General features: G+C 34.3%; 1 protein-coding gene across 1 annotated transcript; it reads left to right on the top strand.

Annotated features, from left to right (window-relative positions):
* The first annotated feature begins 9,397 nt into the window (after positions 1-9,397).
* LOC148231738 (tubulin beta-1 chain) lies at positions 9,398-11,904 on the top strand. The gene is made up of 2 exons (XM_088192225.1): positions 9,398-9,527; positions 10,389-11,904. Exons 1-2 carry the CDS (start codon positions 9,471-9,473, stop codon positions 11,673-11,675), a joined length of 1,344 nt encoding a protein of 447 aa, XP_088048351.1. The 5' UTR covers positions 9,398-9,470; the 3' UTR covers positions 11,676-11,904.
* Positions 11,905-20,483: the final 8,579 nt, after the last annotated feature.

Here is a 20,483-nt window from a genome sequence, read left to right as displayed (position 1 = left end):
GTATTTTTAGAAGACTAGCTTAGTAAAAATTAATAATTTAACAGATTTGAGTTTAAAAAATGACCTTAAACTCATTCAATAAAACCATTGCCAAAGTGTCAATTGTGGGCGTTCCTTGCTTCATCTAGAATTGCCCTTGAATTTCATAGCTAGATTGTATAATAATTGTCAAAGCCACCGCTACAGCAAGAGAAGCTAAACGGAAAATGATGCACGTACTGAATCAGAGAGCAGCATAACACTTGTCCATTATAACGAAGCAAATATTTCATAAACGCTACTTTAATCTTCAATATTAAATATGTTCATTTCCGCACCACTGAAGTTAATTTACTTTTTTTCTGTTACATGCTATCTGGTATTTTATATATATATTATCAATGTGATAAAAATGGAACTGATAACAATTTTTAGAATCGTGCTAATTTATCTGCAGACTGCAAGTAATAATCGATATGGTTGCCTTTACTTTTCAGTCGAATTGCATGTTTTAGGTGAATCGTGATTGAAAAATGCAAATATAAATGCATACAATTATATGCAGACGATTTGTTTCAGCATAAATATATTACAGTAGAGATGTAAATAATAAGCCAACTTTCTAAGTAAACCAAAAGACGAAGCATAAGAAATAGTAGAAATTTGGCAAATGATTAGTAAAGATCATAGAGACTTAAGAAATAAAATAATGAAGACTCAAATATTTTTCAATGATAATAATAATTAAAAAAAATTTTTTTTCAATATACATATTTATCTTAAATGATTAAAATATTTATAAATATAAACATTAACGCCTGAACAAATACCAGTAAATAAATTAACTACATTACGAATTCTGTTAATACATCAAAATTTAGAATGTAAAGTTGAATAATTATTTTGATTTTTTAGTACAATATGAAGGACAGTATATTATTTAAAATAATAATTAGCAAGATTAAATCATTATTAGTAAGTTATTGTATTTAATACACCGTAAAAAATAATATAATGTTATAAAGAATAACATAATTAAAATTAGTTGTTTTGTAAAGGCTTATCTTTTGAAAACCAATCATTTAATATCTCGATTATATTATGGTGATAAAGAAAATAATATATGACACATTCTGCTATGTAGGTACACATCTGCATACATATGACTAGACATCAGATTTATGTATTGTATGTTTATGTTTGTGTTCACAGTGCAAAGTGAGTCATCCACAGCGAGTATCGCCTATGATAGTCATTATATCGAGCTTGTTTATCATAATAAGGCAAAGAGACACATCGACGAAGTATATCTGGTAACTAACGACAAAACGATTTGCATACCTGGATGAGTGGGCGATTGAGAATCGCCATTTTAAAACGTGGGGCGTTGGGAGAATGGTCTCAAAAGGACATGAAAATGGGCGTTTGCCTTTTCGCACAAATATGGTTCGATGTGACTGAATCACATCAAGCTATCTTTCACATTGGAAAATATTTAATATGTATTTTCAGATATTAATAGATATTTAACTTTTGTGACATACGTTCACATAATATAAAAATAGCAAAACATCTAATTTCATGAATATGTCTATGATACTTTATAAAGTTTTAATTAGACATAAAATTAGGTAGCTATAATTGCATTTTTTGTTTTAATTTATAATTTCGGGATTTAGTAACCCTAAAGGGCGTGTTTTTTACAGCCAGTAAGTCGCAGAGAATTTTATTAGATTATAAAGATAAAATAATATCTCACGGAGTACCACAGGGGTCCAAAATTAGGACCATTGTTATTTATAATATAAATTAATGATACAATTATTAATATAGGAAAATGTAAAATAGATCTGTTTGCAGACGACAATTTATTGCATAGATGATAATGTTAAAGAAGTTGTAGATAACTTAAATAATAAAAAATAGCTATTACACTAAATAAATTAATAAAATAATATACTTTAATTTATAAAGATATGTTAGATATTATTATAAAAGTAGTATATGTGTTTTTTGTTTAGTGTATATTTGTTTAGTGTATAATTGTATAGCTACATATATTAGCTAAAATAATTATTACAATAAATAAAATAATATTCTTGTAAGTAGTCAATAATTTTTATTAATCAAAAACGGTTTCAGGCCCAGTGGTCCATTCACAACTGAACTAAAATTATCAGCATTATATAGCAGTAATTGTTATCAGTACACCAGTGGTGGGAATTGTGAATGCTTTAATACTAAAATTGATTAAAATTAAAATAAAATAACAATTAAATAAATATGTAATAGAATAATATTTCTATTACTAAATTCTATTTATAATTGTTAATATTATCTTGTAATTGATAGTCATATATGCTAGATTTTTGTATTTGAAACAGATACGTTTTTCTTCTTAATAGTCCAGTCAACTTTTTAGTACAAATTACAGAATAAGTTTAAAAACGTAGTGGTTTTCAACCGTTTTTATCCAAATGTCGCAAATAATAGTCAAGCTGTAATTAAACTGTACAAGTCATAAAAAATATTTAAATTTTTGAGTACAATCAACGCGATATGACGCTAAAAATTTTATTCCGTCGCAATTAATGCTTTTAAAATGTAATGAATTTATTGTCATTATGCATGACTTCTTTTTTTAAATTACTCATCACAGTATTCCTCAGTAAAATCTAGGAAAACATTGTGAAATAATATAATTACTATTTATTCCGATCTACTAGATACGATAATTAAAAACAATACTAGTGTTCGTGTGAATTTTAACCAATGGTAAAATGTGTTATTGTATCATTGGCTAATTACAAGTGTAAAAATAAGTGACTTTTTTTACCAAAGTACAAGAAAGCCAGTAAAAACCGTTCTATTAAGCAGGTAAAAAAACGATTTTAAAACAGCATTTAATGGAATTCTGGTGCCCCTAAAATCATAATTTGAAAAATATCAATATTTTAATTTACTATGAAATTATGTAGCTTTTTATTGAATAGAAAAATTCGTGCAATAAAAAAAAACAGTTAAAAATGAACGAAATATTGCAATGGGCGTAAATGAGAATGGTCATAGTTTTTTTTATAGAATCTCTAAATTGTTGAGATTTTTTGTTTTTTTTTCTTCTCAATAAAAGTCGTAACACCGTCATGAAAAAGTTACTTCTTACTAACTTGAGAAAAAAAATAAATGATCTGAGCTCATCACCAGTGGAGCTCTCAGAAAATCGACACAGTACGAGCCTATAACTTCAGGCCGAAAACATTGAAGCACTCTTTTCCAGTGAAGCTGCTATTTAAATCGCTATTAATTATCTTGAGCTCAAAACGACTAAGATTTTATGACTGGACTATAAACTGTTGTATCGTATATGTTTTTAAATAACGCGCATCAATTATACTACAATATGTAATATTAAACGCAAAAAATCTTGATGAATAAGTAAAAAATAAATAAAAATCATTTATCACAGAATTAAATATGGCAACAGCTCAAAGTTTGCAGCTCTATTATGCTATTAAGGAATTTGAATTCATCAAAACTGTGGCTGCGAACACATAACTATTGCAATGCTCCTGACCAAAATTCCATTGATTTATATTTTATAACTTTACCTATTCCATTACAATAAATAAGTCAAAAGGGCGGTTGCTCAATTGGTCAATAAAATATTTCAAAAGCTAGTAAATATATAAATATATATAATAAGATATTATTACTGAGTCGATGATATTGCTATTGATAAAATATAAGCTGCAATTGATAAAATATTTTGATTATCCATTATACAATTTGATAATGATTAATATATAATAAACTTTATATAACATTTCATTAAATCGTGACTGTTGTAAAAGTGCTAATGAATTTCCCATGGAAACTCAAATATCAAAACGGTTGAGCAACAACTATATCCTAGACTGCGCTGTCTACTTCCTGAAGGATCGATTAGACGGAAGGGCGTTCCCATAAATAAGCCAGACACGCCACACCCTCAGACTGAAAAAGTGCACATAAATTCAGGCAAAATTAATTTTCAGGCACAGGTTGCCTAATGGAACTTTTTTAATTTATAGACTGTTGCCGTAGACGGGGTCGTCGCACCCCAATGCGGCTTGTGACATAACATGTAAATTGAATTCGATGTGGAACACGGAATTACCCGAGAGGGAATTTCGAGTGTGTTAGTTTGCATGTGTGTGTGTGCGCTTGTGTATGGAAAAGCGATTTTCCGCAGAGAAAAGGCGTGGTACCTGCTGTGGCGGGGTGTGTGCGTGCCATGTACTATATATGTATATATACAGTGTGTTGGGGAAATCGATAATTTCGGCCTTGTGAACTGGACCTCAGCCAACAGTCTGGCTGCTACGTCCCACCCCAGTCTGAGCATGCTGTATATATGAATCGCGGATGTATGAAAAAGCCCCCGGGACTCAGGAACTCGAGACGCGGCAGATATGAGAGTGTGTATGTATATGATTGTAGTTTCATCGCTCGATGGGGGATAGGGTTCTTTTAATATTTCAGATTTATACTATAAATACGCAGACTCGACTTTGTTATGAGGAACGCAATTCATTGCGTCGATTATTCGTCCTCAATGACACTTTAGTTCACAGCATTCTTAAATGGAGTCTCCGAATACTCCGTCTTAATCGAAAAAGTAAAGAAAAGGTTCATAAAATACCTTAATAAGAGGATATTTGGTTATTATCCGTTCTTGTATCATAGCGCCTTTCATTTAGGATTGTTGGGATACGATTCGCTGATTTCTTCCAGATTTATTCAAACTGCTGAAGGGTTCTGTTGACAATTAAACAATTTTCATTGATTTTGGGTTCCGGAATGTCTTCGAGAATCAAAATCTAGTCCTCTTTTGATACCCGTTAGAAAAAAAAATCGTTTACCAGAAGATCCAAAGAACACAAATCAATTAGTATGATATATTTTTAGCAAGCTTTCGCGACTTTTATCGCAACGATTACTGGTGGTCCCGACAATACAGTAGTGGTTATTATTATTTATCTATTAAAAAATGTAACTCTGTTAAAACACAAAAACAAAACATATTCAATAAATGAAAATATGTTTTTTAATTATAATTATTATCGAAAAAAATCAGATAGGTATAATAAACGTTTGTACACCAAAACATTCAATTTTAATTAATGAGAAATCTACAAAATTTCCCACTGCGCAGCTAATTTAACACAATTTATAAGTAAAATTTACGCTGTTATGCTAAATGCGTTTCGGCACTAATGGAAATATAAATTTAAATATTAAACCTTGCCGCTTATTTGAAACAAATAACAGTTACTCAAATAAATTAGGCCTAGACTAGAGTCTCCAATTCTAGTAATCGAGTACTCGATACTCGAGTATACTTGTCTATTTTTCAAGTACTTGATAATCGAGTATTTTGAAAATTACTCGATTAATACTCGAAATTAAAAAAAATTGAAATATTTCAGAAACAAAAATAACTTTAACTCGGTCCGGTAAAGGTTAATGTCTTGCTTTTATTTGGCGTTTATGCCCGAAGTCCCGAGTTAGAGCGGTTACTATCAGGTATAATTTTTTCATAGTTCCATAGTTGCATAGTTCCGGTCGTCGGCTATGTTAGTGGGTACGACGGAGAAATTTCTTTTGTGTTTTCTGTTCGACAGTCCCGACTTATCTAATTTATGGCAATGAACAATATGAAATATCAACAAAAAAAAATTTTAGGTTTTATGACTATGCAGTTGTAGCGTAAAGTGTTGTCAATTGTTTATACTGATCCCTCAGCTTAAAATATAAATCAAAACAATTGTGTGTTTTAAAGGCATTTAAAGTAAAGTTAGTTCTTTGCGAACCGTTTAGCTCTAGAGTGAAAGGGATTCACCCAAATACATCTTCGAAGGATATAGATTTAAATTCTTCGCAATAATCAGAAGGAGTAGAATATTGTATATTGTTAAGAAAAAAAATCTATTCAAGAAGAATTACAAAATACTATTTTGTTAATAGTCGAAGGAAATAAGAGAAAAGCAGAGAAGGGAATGAAAGAAGAGAACATAAAAAGAGAGTTCAAAAAATTTTATATCTATAAAAAGCGAACAGATATAAATTAGAAGCCTTATCCAACGCGTTAATGACAATAAGACCAACATCAACAGCAACGGAAAGGGTTTTTTCCATAACGGGAATAATAAAACCAAAGGTTAGCAGTAATATTAAATTCGAGACACTTTTTGCTTTATTGTTTTTAAAAAGTATGTTCGTGAAGTTAAAATAATTGTAAAAATTAACATACTAAGTATTTTATTTATTTATTTATATGTGCACAAATTTGAATAATAGCTATTTTGGTACATTTAGTAAATACTCGAAAGTACTCGAGTACTCGAGTATTTTAAAATTTTAATATTCGATACTCGAGTAGTTGATGGTTCGAGTAATTGGAGACTCTAGCCTAGACAGTTTCTAATATGTTTTATTTCATTTCCGTTCGTAGATCATCTTTCTTTCTAGTGTTGTACTTGCATATATCACACATCTACCCTAATTTATCTTTCATGTTTCTTATATTTGTATATTCATTTTTATTTCGAACTTCTGTTCTGCAGCTTTCACATACAATACAATATGTGATGGTTTTGTGGTAACTTCTTATTTTTTCAATCTACTTAAAATACAGATTTATGGTTCATCTTCATTATTTTCGTTTTATGCACGTTTAACTTATATTTATAAATATTTAACTTATTTTCAATGTTGCTCAAATTATCATCGAATGACTTATTTCATCACTTACAGTCTTACACACTGTATCAGTATATCGTCCACAAATCATTTGAAATCATTTATATATAATATAATATAAATAATATTCATATCAATTTAGATCCTCAAAGAACTCATTTGCTTTACACTAGAATTAGTGTTGAAAATATTTTTTTTCGAGTAAGATGATCGGTGTTTTATATAATACATAATATATAATTATTATACATTTTTGTATGTATTGTTTTTATTGCATTTTTAATATTTAAGCTGATTAATTCTTGGTAATTACTTTAAAATGATTGAGAAGAATTAATTGTTTTATTAAAGAAACAGAATCATGAAGTCGAAGTTGGAAACAATTTTTTACTAAACTCTAAATTAAGATGATCAAATTTTCCAAGCATTAATAGTATTGTTAAAGAAAATGGGATTTTATTTCTTTAAAATAATTTTAACTAAACAGATACTTATGTCATAATAAAATCAATTCAATCAAACTTATAAATCTAAGTAATTATACGATGTGCTACTAAAGTATTTTTATTATACATATCTGGTATTGTTTATATGTCAAGCATTTCTTATTTAAACATGTTGTGGTTCTCTTCAACGTTAAATATATATATATTATGTCATAATCTTAAGAATTTTTTTAATATTACTTGATTTTGAAAGTAATTAGTCATCAGATTTTTTGCCCACTTGATTCCATTGTGGATTTTAGGTAGATTTAGATAGATATTTATTAGATAGACTTTTTATTTTTTTGGATGTCAATTTTGATCCTGTCTTTTCGCATATAATAGTGACAGTTCGGTGTTGCCAGACACCAAAATTATTGATGAATGCTTTATTTGCTGTTTAACTAACCTATGCTCGTCATATACATACGTTTATATACTAGTGAACTCGTGCATTGTCATATTTAAAGTAAAAGTGGTTTATTACAATATAAGCTTTAACTAAAGCTTCCAATCAATGCATGCATTGACTTAAATAAATAAACTGTAACTTGTATACATTGTTTTCCGAATAGTAAAAAAATACACACAGAGCTTTACCAATAGGAGCACAACTGGAGCTAACGGACATTGAAAGTTTTAAGAAACGAGGCAATATAATAGCATAAAATACTTAATATATGTTTATGTTTTATATTGAGAACAAAAAATCATTACACAGTCGTGAAAGGTTGTTCGCTTTAAAGAGGATGCGTATATCATAAAAAGAAAGCTCTAGAGCGCCACAAAGAATTGCCGAGTTGGGATTTGGCTCCTAATATTATAATTACCGGCACGATAGTCCAGTGGTATAATCAATGACTTATACCCGAAAAACCTGGCTTCAAATCCCATATCACACTTTGTCTTTTTCAATTTTTATCGTTTCGAGAAGATCGGATTTAGTGATTATTATAGGATAATTATAGGATATCTATTCTGGAGTTTCTAGGAGATCGATTATCATAGATTAGGTTTTTCTAGATTATTTTTAATCCGATGAATTAATATCAATAATTCAAATCGAGCTAGGTCGTAGATATTAAGTATATATTTTTTCTAATAATAAGCAATTTCAGCTCATAGAGAATATCAAGATGTGCATATTTAATATTTTTAGATTTTTTTAAAATTAATCTATAGATTTAATAACAATAAAAACATCGGTGGTACAAATTTTCTATGATTTTAGAAAATAGTCATATTTATTAGAAATTTTGAAAAAACATTACTGTGTGTCTTTATCAATTTATTGTAAATTTTATATTATATATTTATTTATCCTACACATAAAGTGTCTCTATTTTTTATTTATCTTTTTTCAGATTCGCATTACTTAGCGCCAAATGACGCATATATGCGTTCCCCAGCGCTAGCGAGTATATAAATCTATATGTTTAATCATTACACTAAAATTGTTGACAGCTTCACAAATGAAACAATAATTTAGAACACCTTCCCCTATGTACGCTTTATTATATTTTTAATCATTCTTAACTATTTTACGATAGTAACAAATTTGAATGCATACACGAATTTAGAACATGTTTTTTTATGCCTCGCTCATTCTTTATTGATTTTTCAAATTTACATTTTTTGTTCATTTCCAAATATACTCTGACCTTGAGACTAGCTTGCGTTTTTTTTATAAGAATGGCAATTATGCGTAACAATAATTTCAATTTGCACATCTTTGCAGTTTTTTTGCACGATATTTGATCGAACCTGACGATATTATATTTCGACGTTTCCGTCGTTTCGAAATAAGGGAGGTGACGTGAGGATGACTCACGAACCGATAAAATTCGTAACAACCCTAATTTCACGCACGAGCGGATTTGAACCTGTTTATTTTTTAAATACGGTCGCGCGGTCTTAATTAATTTTTAACGGAGCATATTATTTTACGCTCAAAATCGCGCGATCGCCGAGAATAATTTTCATACTAATTCGAACGGACATGAATATGCATGGATCGATTCGTCGAGCCGAGATGTTTTACGGTCGCATCGTGGACGGAGATCGCATGCGAAAAAACTCAAACGCTGTACGTTCGTTATTTCTCTGCCGGTGCGTGCGCGCGCAGCTCCGACGCGGGGGTGGGAGAGCCGGCGCGCGAGCCTATATATTGCCCCCGCTCCGCTCCTTCCTCCATTCGCCCGGGGCAACTCGTCGGCAAAGCGTGTGTTTCGTGTTCGTCCAGTTCAGTCAGCAACCCAGGCAGTCATGAGGGAAATCGTGCACATCCAAGCAGGCCAATGCGGCAACCAGATCGGAGCTAAGGTACGCCTTCGCTTCTCTTCCGGCGTTTCGCGTCCGAGTCGATTGCGATCGGCCATCTTGCGTCGGCCGCCATTGTGCCGCGTCGCTCGCGTCCGCCTCTTTGATCTAACGCGACGAACGCATAACTCCGTCGCAAATATTGCACTAATATTCGAATCATACGAGCGATATCGATTTTTCAGCCGACCGGCTTTTGCGAGCTAACGACCGCCGTTCAAAAGCGACCGTTACAGTAACGTTGTACGCGCGTCCGTCGCCGCGTTACCGGCGAACGGCCGGCGTTTAACGCCGATTTCGACGCACGTCGAACGTTGTCAAAAACCGTTATTTTTTATAGAGAAAATGCCTTTTGTTCGAATCGCCGGAAACGCCTATTTAAAACTCGCCCTATGCGTTTCACTTTTTCGTTCCTCGCTCGCGACGATGTATTATTAGAATTAGACGACGCCGAAGGAAAAGGAGCGTTAATTGTAGAATCTAGATGCACCGCCGCGGCTTCCGTCGCCATGCCGCGTGACGTCATCGCCGTTTTTCGATCGGCGCCGCGCCTTAACTTTAAAGGCTTATGATTAGACTTCTAGAAATGGTCTCAAAATGGCGTATTATCCTGTTTGAACTCGAGTAATTTTATTAGGAAAGTTACATTTTTATTTTATTTTTTGAATAGCCGCCATTTTGTGAACAGATGGCGTATCAGCCGGGTGACGATATTTACAAGTTTAATTGATAATTTTATTAAAATAAGGTTTTGTCTTCATTTAAAAAATTCGATTGAGAATAATATGTAGATACGAATGTTTTTTAGAAGCGGCGATAATAATAATCTTTTTATAATAACGCGAATTAATTTTTCGTTCGCAGTTCTGGGAGATCATCTCCGACGAGCACGGCATCGACCCCACCGGAGCTTACCATGGCGACTCTGAGCTTCAGTTGGAGCGCATCAACGTCTACTATAATGAAGCCAGCGGCGGCAAATACGTACCCCGCGCAATCCTCGTCGATCTGGAGCCCGGCACCATGGACTCCGTACGATCGGGACCCTTCGGACAGATCTTCAGACCCGACAACTTCGTGTTCGGACAGTCCGGAGCCGGAAACAACTGGGCCAAGGGTCACTACACCGAAGGAGCCGAGCTCGTGGATTCGGTCCTCGACGTAGTGCGCAAAGAAGCCGAGTCCTGCGACTGTCTGCAGGGATTCCAGCTCACCCACTCCCTCGGCGGCGGCACCGGATCAGGAATGGGCACCCTCCTCATCAGTAAAATCCGAGAGGAATACCCCGATAGAATCATGAACACGTACTCCGTCGTGCCCTCGCCCAAAGTGTCCGACACCGTCGTCGAACCCTACAACGCCACCCTCTCGGTCCACCAGCTAGTAGAAAACACTGACGAAACCTACTGCATCGACAACGAAGCCCTCTACGACATCTGCTTCAGAACGCTCAAACTCTCCACCCCCACTTATGGCGATCTCAACCACCTCGTCTCGCTCACCATGTCCGGAGTCACCACCTGCCTCAGATTCCCCGGTCAGCTGAACGCCGATCTGAGAAAGCTCGCCGTCAACATGGTGCCCTTCCCCCGTCTCCACTTCTTCATGCCCGGATTCGCCCCCCTCACCTCCAGAGGAAGCCAGCAATACCGCGCCCTCACCGTCCCCGAACTCACCCAGCAGATGTTCGACGCCAAGAACATGATGGCCGCCTGCGATCCGCGCCACGGCAGGTACCTCACCGTCGCCGCCATCTTCAGAGGCCGCATGTCCATGAAGGAAGTCGACGAGCAGATGCTCAACATCCAGAACAAGAACTCTTCGTACTTCGTCGAATGGATCCCGAACAACGTCAAGACCGCCGTCTGCGACATTCCTCCCCGCGGATTGAAGATGTCCGCCACCTTCATCGGCAACTCTACCGCCATCCAAGAGCTGTTCAAGCGCATCTCTGAGCAGTTCACCGCTATGTTCAGGCGTAAGGCTTTCTTGCATTGGTACACCGGCGAAGGCATGGACGAGATGGAATTCACCGAGGCCGAGAGCAACATGAACGACCTGGTTTCCGAGTACCAGCAATACCAGGAGGCGACCGCCGACGAGGACGCCGAGTTCGACGAGGAGCAGGAGGCCGAAGTCGACGAGAACTAAGCCGCCACCCCGACCTTAATTTATATACATTAAAAATCGCTTTAATTCGACACCCCGTCGCGCCCGGACGCCGCGTCGCGACCGACGAACCGTTCGTAATCCGAACTAGAATTTTAAAGTTTGTTTGTTACGTTCAATATGACTCGGTTTATTTACATTTTTATATATTGATTTGCATCGTTTGTAATTAAAAGGCGCCGAATATATATAATATACGTTTAATTTAAAACTACCTTCTTTTATTCCACTGACATCGACTACTTTCGCCGTTACCACACGGCGCTATTACGTGCAATCGCGCGTAAGGAAAACCTTTTTCGTCTCCGTAAAAGGAGCGAGGCGGCCCCGTTCGATATATGGACCTAAAGCGATAGTGGGCCGCGCGCGGGCGTCGAGATCGATCTCTCCGCACATGGCCGCCGATTATCATCCGAACGACGACTTGCTGCTGCACACCCACGATCCTATTTTCCCTAAACCGCCAGCGCTATCTCAGGAAATGCTAGGCGACCGCAACGATAGATTTGCGGTCGGTATCCCGATATTAACATTTTTTATTGACAAAACTGTACGCGTTTTACATGCGCGAGACAATGCTGATGACTCACGTCCGATTTCACCGGGAGTCACTCGTCGCGTTTATTTATAGACGAGTTTTCTCCCGTTAAGCTCTACGACCGCGTTTGATCGATGCTGCAGTTTTCGTCTCGTAGCCATGGCGACAGCTCGCGACCAGTACGAAATGAGTCATAACGCACGCGCCTGAATCATATTCTTTTCTAGCGGCCGCGTATGGATGTTATATAATAAATATGCGTCAAAGAAACGTCTGCTGAAAAACGAGTCAACGGTCACTGCACTGCAACCAAGGTGTAATTAATCGCCGTAGAGTTTCAGACCGATTCGCGAAGCTAATCGGCGGGTAGCCACCGGAACTGCGGATCGCGGGCGTGTCCGTAGTTCCACTTGCTAAAATATCTGTATAGTATGATATAAAATTTTAATTGCAATTAACGGGCGTCGCCGCCCGCCGTACGTGCAGCGTCTGGCGGACGCCGGCCGGCGTGAATCGAAAATGCAATATGGATGTGCTCGCCTCGTTGATTGTATGTAAATTCATCATCCAAATTTTGAAAATATCCAAGGACAAATTGTTTTTTCGGTGATTATTGTAGTGCACAGCGAAAATTTTAAACAACAAAAAATCTGATCAGTTTTTTTTTCTTATTGAATCCACTGCAGCTCAATTTATTTAATCACAAAAATAAGCTTCTAGCCTATTATTTATATATCATTTATTTAGGGTATATCCTGTACTCGTTTCAGATCTTGGGCCACTACCTTAAAAAAACACAAGAACGAATGTTTCGCTCCATCCTTGTTAATATGTATTTTTTATTGGAGTAATGCTTAAATATATCTATATATTTTTAATTGTACCCGAATTCAAAATATAAAAATAATTCTTGCATGTCGTTTTTGGAATACAAAAAACATGGGCATTGTCTTTAGACTACTTAGTTGTTATGAAAAAAATGGGGTCATCATATACCCCACTTGGACAGGAAGGGTTAAGTTAATTGTTAACTATTGTAATTCCCACTGCGACGGCGCCGACACGATTTTTTTGTTTTTGACTTATTCGATTTCAATACACTGACTTCTACTTTCATATCAAGCAGTCCTTACTAATATCGGTAGGGATAGCTAACATATTTTAAAAACATAGTGTAATATCGTGGTGCAGACAGACTACAGAGCAATATGCGAGATGCGACGTCTGTCTGTACTTCCTGTTCTGCTTATTTTACTCTTAAATCATTTTGGGCATGACATACCCGCCTTTGGACATCTAAAGGTTAATAATTCGTTAATATATATAAAAAATAATGTCTGCATATATAACATATGTTAATATGATTTTAATTTAAAAATATAATTTTTTAAATACATATATTTGACAATTATATTAGTAATTTACATTGGTATGATACACTTACAAATTTATAATTACATAAATGTTTATTTAACAATGGAGAAAAATATTAAGCAGTTGGAATTAAAAGTAAAATATATTTGACAATTAAAAAATTACTTATGTTCAAAATTTTTTTGTGTGCAATTATCCGGTCACCCAAATTGCTATGGAACAAAAAAGGTAATCACGGAAATTTTTGTGCGAGTAGGATAAAGGAGAACAGATTGCTACTGATGCTAAAAAATGCCATTTTGGAAATTTTTGTTTAAGGGGGACGTTTGGTCACCTTACCATTTGTCACTTTCGAGTAGAGGTATAGCGCGCATGTGTTTAATCGATCCCGTTACGCTTATAGTCTGAAAGAAAATAACATTATAATTAAAATAATAATTGTAATAAACCAATAAAAAAAGCATATCAAGTAGGTGAGAGTTAAAAAGCGATATATTGAATCAAAATAAGCTTTAATGGGGAATTAATTGTGTATGTCGTTTATGTTTCTGATTTTTACACTGAGCACCAACTTGAAAATTTGATCGATCCATTATTGATCAATATTGGCTGTTTTTATTTTCATTCATTTTATGCATTTCGCGATAGTATGACTCACATGATTATTAATTCTGTCTTTCGACACAGTTAGACACATGAACAAAAAAATATCGTTCAGGTAATATTTACATACGTAAATATTACGATTACATCTATGTACATATGATTCCAATAATAATATTATTTCATCCGGTCCGTGTCATAATAAGTTTAGGGACCTCGGGTGTATATTAGGTTAATGCACAAGATTTTTTTAGAAACAATGTTTATTCAATCCAATAAAAATGTGATCCAATTTTCCAAACATTTTTTTAAGAAAAAACACATAATTTTAAGGGTTCGGTGATTGTCGCATTATGTTAATTTCCTAAGTACTGAAAGCGGCTGCTTTCTCGAGTTTTAAGGTACTACACGAAAACACAAGAAAAAGTTCGTAAGAACAAAAAATATTTTAGTTTTATGAGACCCTTTTAGCGAGTCATTCGCAACTAATTTCATCGCAACAATTAATAAATAAAAAGTGAACAAACTATGGTCATAAATGAAATATGAATAAGTCGCAAATCTTGTCACGTAATTGATAATAAAAATGGCATAGGTGATTATATGCAATAAACCTCATCATGTGCCAAAATCGTGTCCACTTCATCTACCATTCTGCCCACATCTTCAATTAAAGTGATATTTAAAGCTGGACGTGCAACGATGATTTATCTACGTTAGGTCATAGGTTGCGGTTTCTGCGAAATAATCGCTCTTTATGGCGCTAAAGAGAAACATGTGGTCGTCGAAGACCTCAAAACCGAGGGCGAGACTCTATAAAACGCTAAAAATTTCGCTACGCGATAATCACAAAGCGAATCCGTTCGCTGAACGCAAGATGAAGAGGAGAATGCTCGCTGAAGCGTGCATCAACCTCTAGAATTAAAATTCCTGTTTCACGGCTCTCGTGCACTATTTATACACGTATTGTATATACACGTTTTAATGAAAGTCTCTAAATACATAGTATGTACTGCACGAGAATGATGCATGGCCATTTTCTCGAAGCTGCATCTCTCGAGGGGGCTCTTCAGAAATCAATCAGCAGTGACCTACTTCTGAATGTGTATTATAAGTATTGTAAGTAGAGCCGTTAAAAGATTTTAAGAACTGGTGTGTTTCGAAGATTATAAAAGAGAGTATGTGACTGTTTAAATTTGGATTTATAAAAAAACGAGTGCTGCTTTAACTCTTGCCAATTATGCTGTGAACATAATATAAAACATTGACATCTTCAAGTATGCCCTTTGAAGTACACAAAAATAATTAGACGGAAACAAGATTGCTCCGATGAATAGGAACGCAAGATTTTAAATTATAATAACTAGCGGTCATATCATGAAGTGGCTATAATGTGATATATAACTCCTATAGAACATCATTGAAGATTTTCCTAGATTTTCGTAATCTCACGGATGAATTTCAATAAAATAAAATCAAGCTAGATCGTGCATATTGACATCTATTGCATAATAATAGTTTATAATGGTAGAAATATATGTTATTTATATTTATATACTTCAGATAAATGCCTCACTACTTATTGATTGGTGGTGATTGTAACTATGGTTCTTAATCAAATATCACCCAATTTTTAACCATATGAATATTATACTATCTTGAATGAACTTTGAATGAAACAATTTGTATATTTGAGCAGTACAGATTGTTTCTCTCAATTTACCCGAGTGACTAGTGTCGCTCCAAAATCTATGATCCTATGTGCGCCTTTATTTTGTTGCAAAATGCGAAACAATGAAACATTTTCACAAATGTTTTTACGCTTTCGAAAAACATTTGTGAATAGAATGTTAATCAGCGGTATCTTGCATGACCGAAATTCGCAGAATCCGTTCGTTGAACGAAGCAAATTGTAACGAGACAAAAGGTTCACCATTTATTATCGTTTAACGCTTATCTCAAAAATAGGTGTGCGTCGCAAATTTTTTTGAAGTTCGTCTTACTTGTATTTGTTGTTTCAAGACACAGAGATTTTATTTCAATCAGTTTAATAATTCAATCGCGATTAAATTATTTCTAATTATTTCATTTATATGCAAATCCGCACAATCCCATCTTTATGTAGTCAAAATTCGTTCATTATTAGCTATTTATATAATAAATTCGATATAATTGTGTATTTAAAATATTCTATAAATTTTGCTGAATAATTCAATTGCAGTTGATCTTAATTCTGATGATTTGAAAAAACTGAAATGACGTTCCTGATCAAAAAGTATGAAATAATAAATTAAATATTTTCTCACTGATCAGTAATTATGGATATTTTATAAAGTTCAAAAAGTTTAACGATTATAAAAGTAATTATTGATTAAAAAAATATGTATATTATTAAATAATATTTATTTTTAAATAAATAATATTTTACAGGTAATGATTATTTTTTTAAATAAATTTGAGAAAATAATTACGAATATATTCGAATACTATATCTATTTTTTATGCAATATTAAAATAGTTGAAAACTACAAATAATTGAGAACCCTGATATTCACTCAGAAATCTTTGACTACCACTTCGCTTCCGGATTGGAATATATGAGAGCTCATTCTGAACTTGCTTCCCATACGAAATCGACCTAGACAAACTTTTGTAGTTAGATAAAAGGAAAAAAAATCACTTGGATCATTCGATTTGGTCCAACCAAACAGTCACTTAGAATCTTCAAGAGTTCAACTTAAATGTTAAGCTAGACGTATCACAATGAAATAAAACACTATGATTTATAAATAGTTAATAAAACTTAGAAACAGATAATTCGGAATAAAAAATTTGAGCTTTCCGTCAAAAGCTTTATTTGTGGTCAAAGGGATGCACGAACATGTTTTCATGCTTGGATGCGTTTCTTACCACAAATCCTTTTCGGCTTTACATTGCCGACATCATTTTTAAACAGATGTTTCACAAACTTAAAAATAACCTAAAATACAGTTTAATAAAAGTATCTTTTGATAAATCCTTAATGATATGATATATTTCATAAAAATCTCAGAATTGATTTATATTTATTCAGATGATTTAATTTAATTAGAATTTAATAAAAAGGGAAGAAAAATGTTTTCGACAATTGATAATTTTTGCGACAATTACTGCTAATGAAAAATCAATAAGTCTTTAGAAGCAAAGAAATTCAAACATATTGTATGAATTCCAACCCATATTTTCGAATATATACCGAATATATTAAAAAAATATTAAGCTGACCAAATGGTGTAATTTTAATGGAATGAGTAATTTCGGGTTCTGGTATCTGACGGAGCATTACATCGCATTCCTTTGTATTTGGCACCGACCACTTAACTTGCGAGTAATACCGGTCCTTTTGGCAATTGCATTACGCAATTTAAGGATTGTACGCTCAGAATGCGTTTGTTTAAAGATGCATTAAGCTTCACCATTAAAAAGTCCAAATAAAGCAATTAGTTTGATAACCTATAAGCGAGTCATAAAAATCATAAATTTACAGTACAACATAACATTTATTTACGGTACTAATTTATCTAACTATATCTATACGTTAATTTAAAATAAAAAAATCTTATCCACAGTTATATTCTCCTCGCTTTTAAATTAGCGAAATTATTAATAACATCATCGAAGTTCAAATTACTCACTAATTTCCATTCCAAGGGCTTAAATCTGAAGTATGATTCAAGTCTGGAAAAGCTGAAGTGACGCCTCTGCCCCCTCAGGTCTTCGCGCCTTTGGCAAATGTCCCTTTTTCAATGCCTTCCTACGGCTCTGTTTATTACGGTCGCTAAAAACTAAAGCAACTGGTGTACATAATATTGAAAAATTTGAGGAGCACTGCTTTATTCATTTCTAATACTAAAAAGCACCAAACGTTTCCGCTTCCATACCCCTTCACAATTTGCATGCTGATCAAACCTGCAGTAAAATAGCATCACGGAGGTGTAAACATAAATTAGGAACAGGGTCTTTTAGGCTGGTAACAGTGTGGGCTAAGAAGTTTTCTCGTTTGGTATACGACTTCGACTTTTCACCCACGTTAGCACAAAACTGGAGGCCTTTCGCTCGAAAATCCGTACTGCTCACACGTGGGCTGAAGAAGCACACAGCCTTGGCTGCTAAACCGGTCCGACGGCGCTGCACCTTATAATAATACGGTAGTTTGTGATCGAACCAAAGGTTACCGTTCGCGAAAACAAATCTGATGTCATACTCGATCATAGCCGAGCTAACTGCAGATGCTGCTACAAACGCAATTTTCTTTGAATCAAAATGGTCAAGAGTTAAGAAACTTGTTGATGGGAATACAAGATGGCAAAATGATACTAATGCCGCAGATCTCTATCAAGTTGAAAGTATTGCCTCGTCTAAGCAAGACTCGTATGTTTTAAAGTAAACCAAAAATAACATAAATTACTATATTTGGACAACATCAAAGTATAAAAATAAAACATCATGACCTATTCCGGTCATACGGAGTCAGAGAATGCTTCGCATTCCTGTACTGATGTACTCAAATTACTCGTGTCGTGAATTTCACTCGAGACATTCTTGCTCTATTTTGCCTTTGTTGGTACTATTAAAAGTAACACTTTGTGAATGATTATTTAATTGCTAAATATTTATAAAGCATTATGATATAAGCTATTTTATAATCATACAATTCCAGCAATTGAAAACCAACAAATGAGATCACTTTTATAGTTATTGTATGTTGCCAGTTTTTATGGTAAATTGAGGTCAAACAGCGCAATGATTATTTATATGTAGCCGATTTTTCCTTGAAAATAAAACGATTCATTACTATAGTCACCGCACTCTAGGATGATGTACTAAAACAGGAGTCGGCTATACATATGTTTAGCTGTCCATATTCGTCTTTCACATTTCTCTAAAATTGATATTATTTAGGCAAAAGTGTATCTAGCCTAAATTACATTTTTCAGGATTAAGATCATTTATAAATACATAACAAAATAATACATACGATATAATTAGAATTACTATAATACTGTCTACTTGATTACTCAGTAGAAAGCATCAATCGAACAAATGTACTTTGCCAAACTAAACATGAGAGAAATCGTTTTTTCGGAACACCCAAGGTTTTGGAAGAGCGACTAAAGCCAAAATTTAAGCCATTGTCGTTAATATCCGTAACAAAAACTAGTACAAGTCGGTTTTATCACCGCCGCCGCTGCACTTACACAGGTATACAAACACATATAATAAAACAATTTGGCGCATGCACAAAAGCGGTCTTAACACAACCCAACCGACAGGTCATTTATTCGTAGCGTGATGTCTGAAAACGGATGTTTTCATACATCACGCGAGTTTTCAGATAGAGTTATAACAAAAAATATTACAATTTAAAAAACAAAAAAACAACAAATATTTTGTCTTGTTTTGATACGTATATTAAAATTATTTTACTACAATTAAAACCATTAAATTTGTTTTATTTATAGTTTAAACAAATATTTATCAAGAAACTGAATATTTTGAATCTCGATATAAATAAAAAAGGTATTTGCTAGGAATGTCGGCGCCACGTTTAGAAACCAATGGTTATGAACTCTCCGCTGCGTTTGGCCCTAAGCGCTACGAAAGCGGCCAATTTAAAATTTATACTGATTAAATGTGAGCATAACCAATTTTGAAACAATATATTACCGGAAGACAAAAAGCACCGTAAAGATGTTCATTAAGCGAATATTTCGCTTGTCAAAGAAATGATTGTGATTCGTCAATTAGCTTTGCAACCCTTAATACTTAAGGCTGATCTCCATTGAGGAGGGGGCAGATACGAAGACATGACCCGAGGGCAGATACCCTCAGCACGGTCAGAGATGATTCGATGCCAGAGAGATAGGAATTCACCTCAATTATACTGTCGCTGCCACAACTAACAAGACCTCTAAGGATCTTCCACTGACATCATCCCCCCACCAGCTTCTACACCACCGCTTTGAGAATAACGATCATATTTTGTCGCAATATGTAATAATAACTAATAAATTATTACCAGTATCCAACGGCATCTTTCTGGATGCGAAGTGACACCCTTTAGTGTTAGGAAACCTTAAACGTTTTTGGCCGCTTTTGTTGCCGTTAGGGCCAACACATTGGCAATTTCGGCAAAGTGACGCAGCGATAAACGGTTAATTGCATTTTTTAAAGTGGCCTCATTCATAGCTGTTAGGACCAAACGCAGCAGAGAGTTCATAATCATTTGTTTCTGC

The sequence above is a fragment of the Plectrocnemia conspersa genome, unplaced genomic scaffold, assembly GCF_051122295.1.
Source record: "Plectrocnemia conspersa isolate PC_06_02 unplaced genomic scaffold, ASM5112229v1 ptg000009l, whole genome shotgun sequence".
Classification (NCBI taxonomy): domain Eukaryota; kingdom Metazoa; phylum Arthropoda; class Insecta; order Trichoptera; family Polycentropodidae; genus Plectrocnemia; species Plectrocnemia conspersa.
Note: the sequence above shows the minus strand (reverse complement) of the source record. Positions and strands in the feature narration are given on the sequence as shown.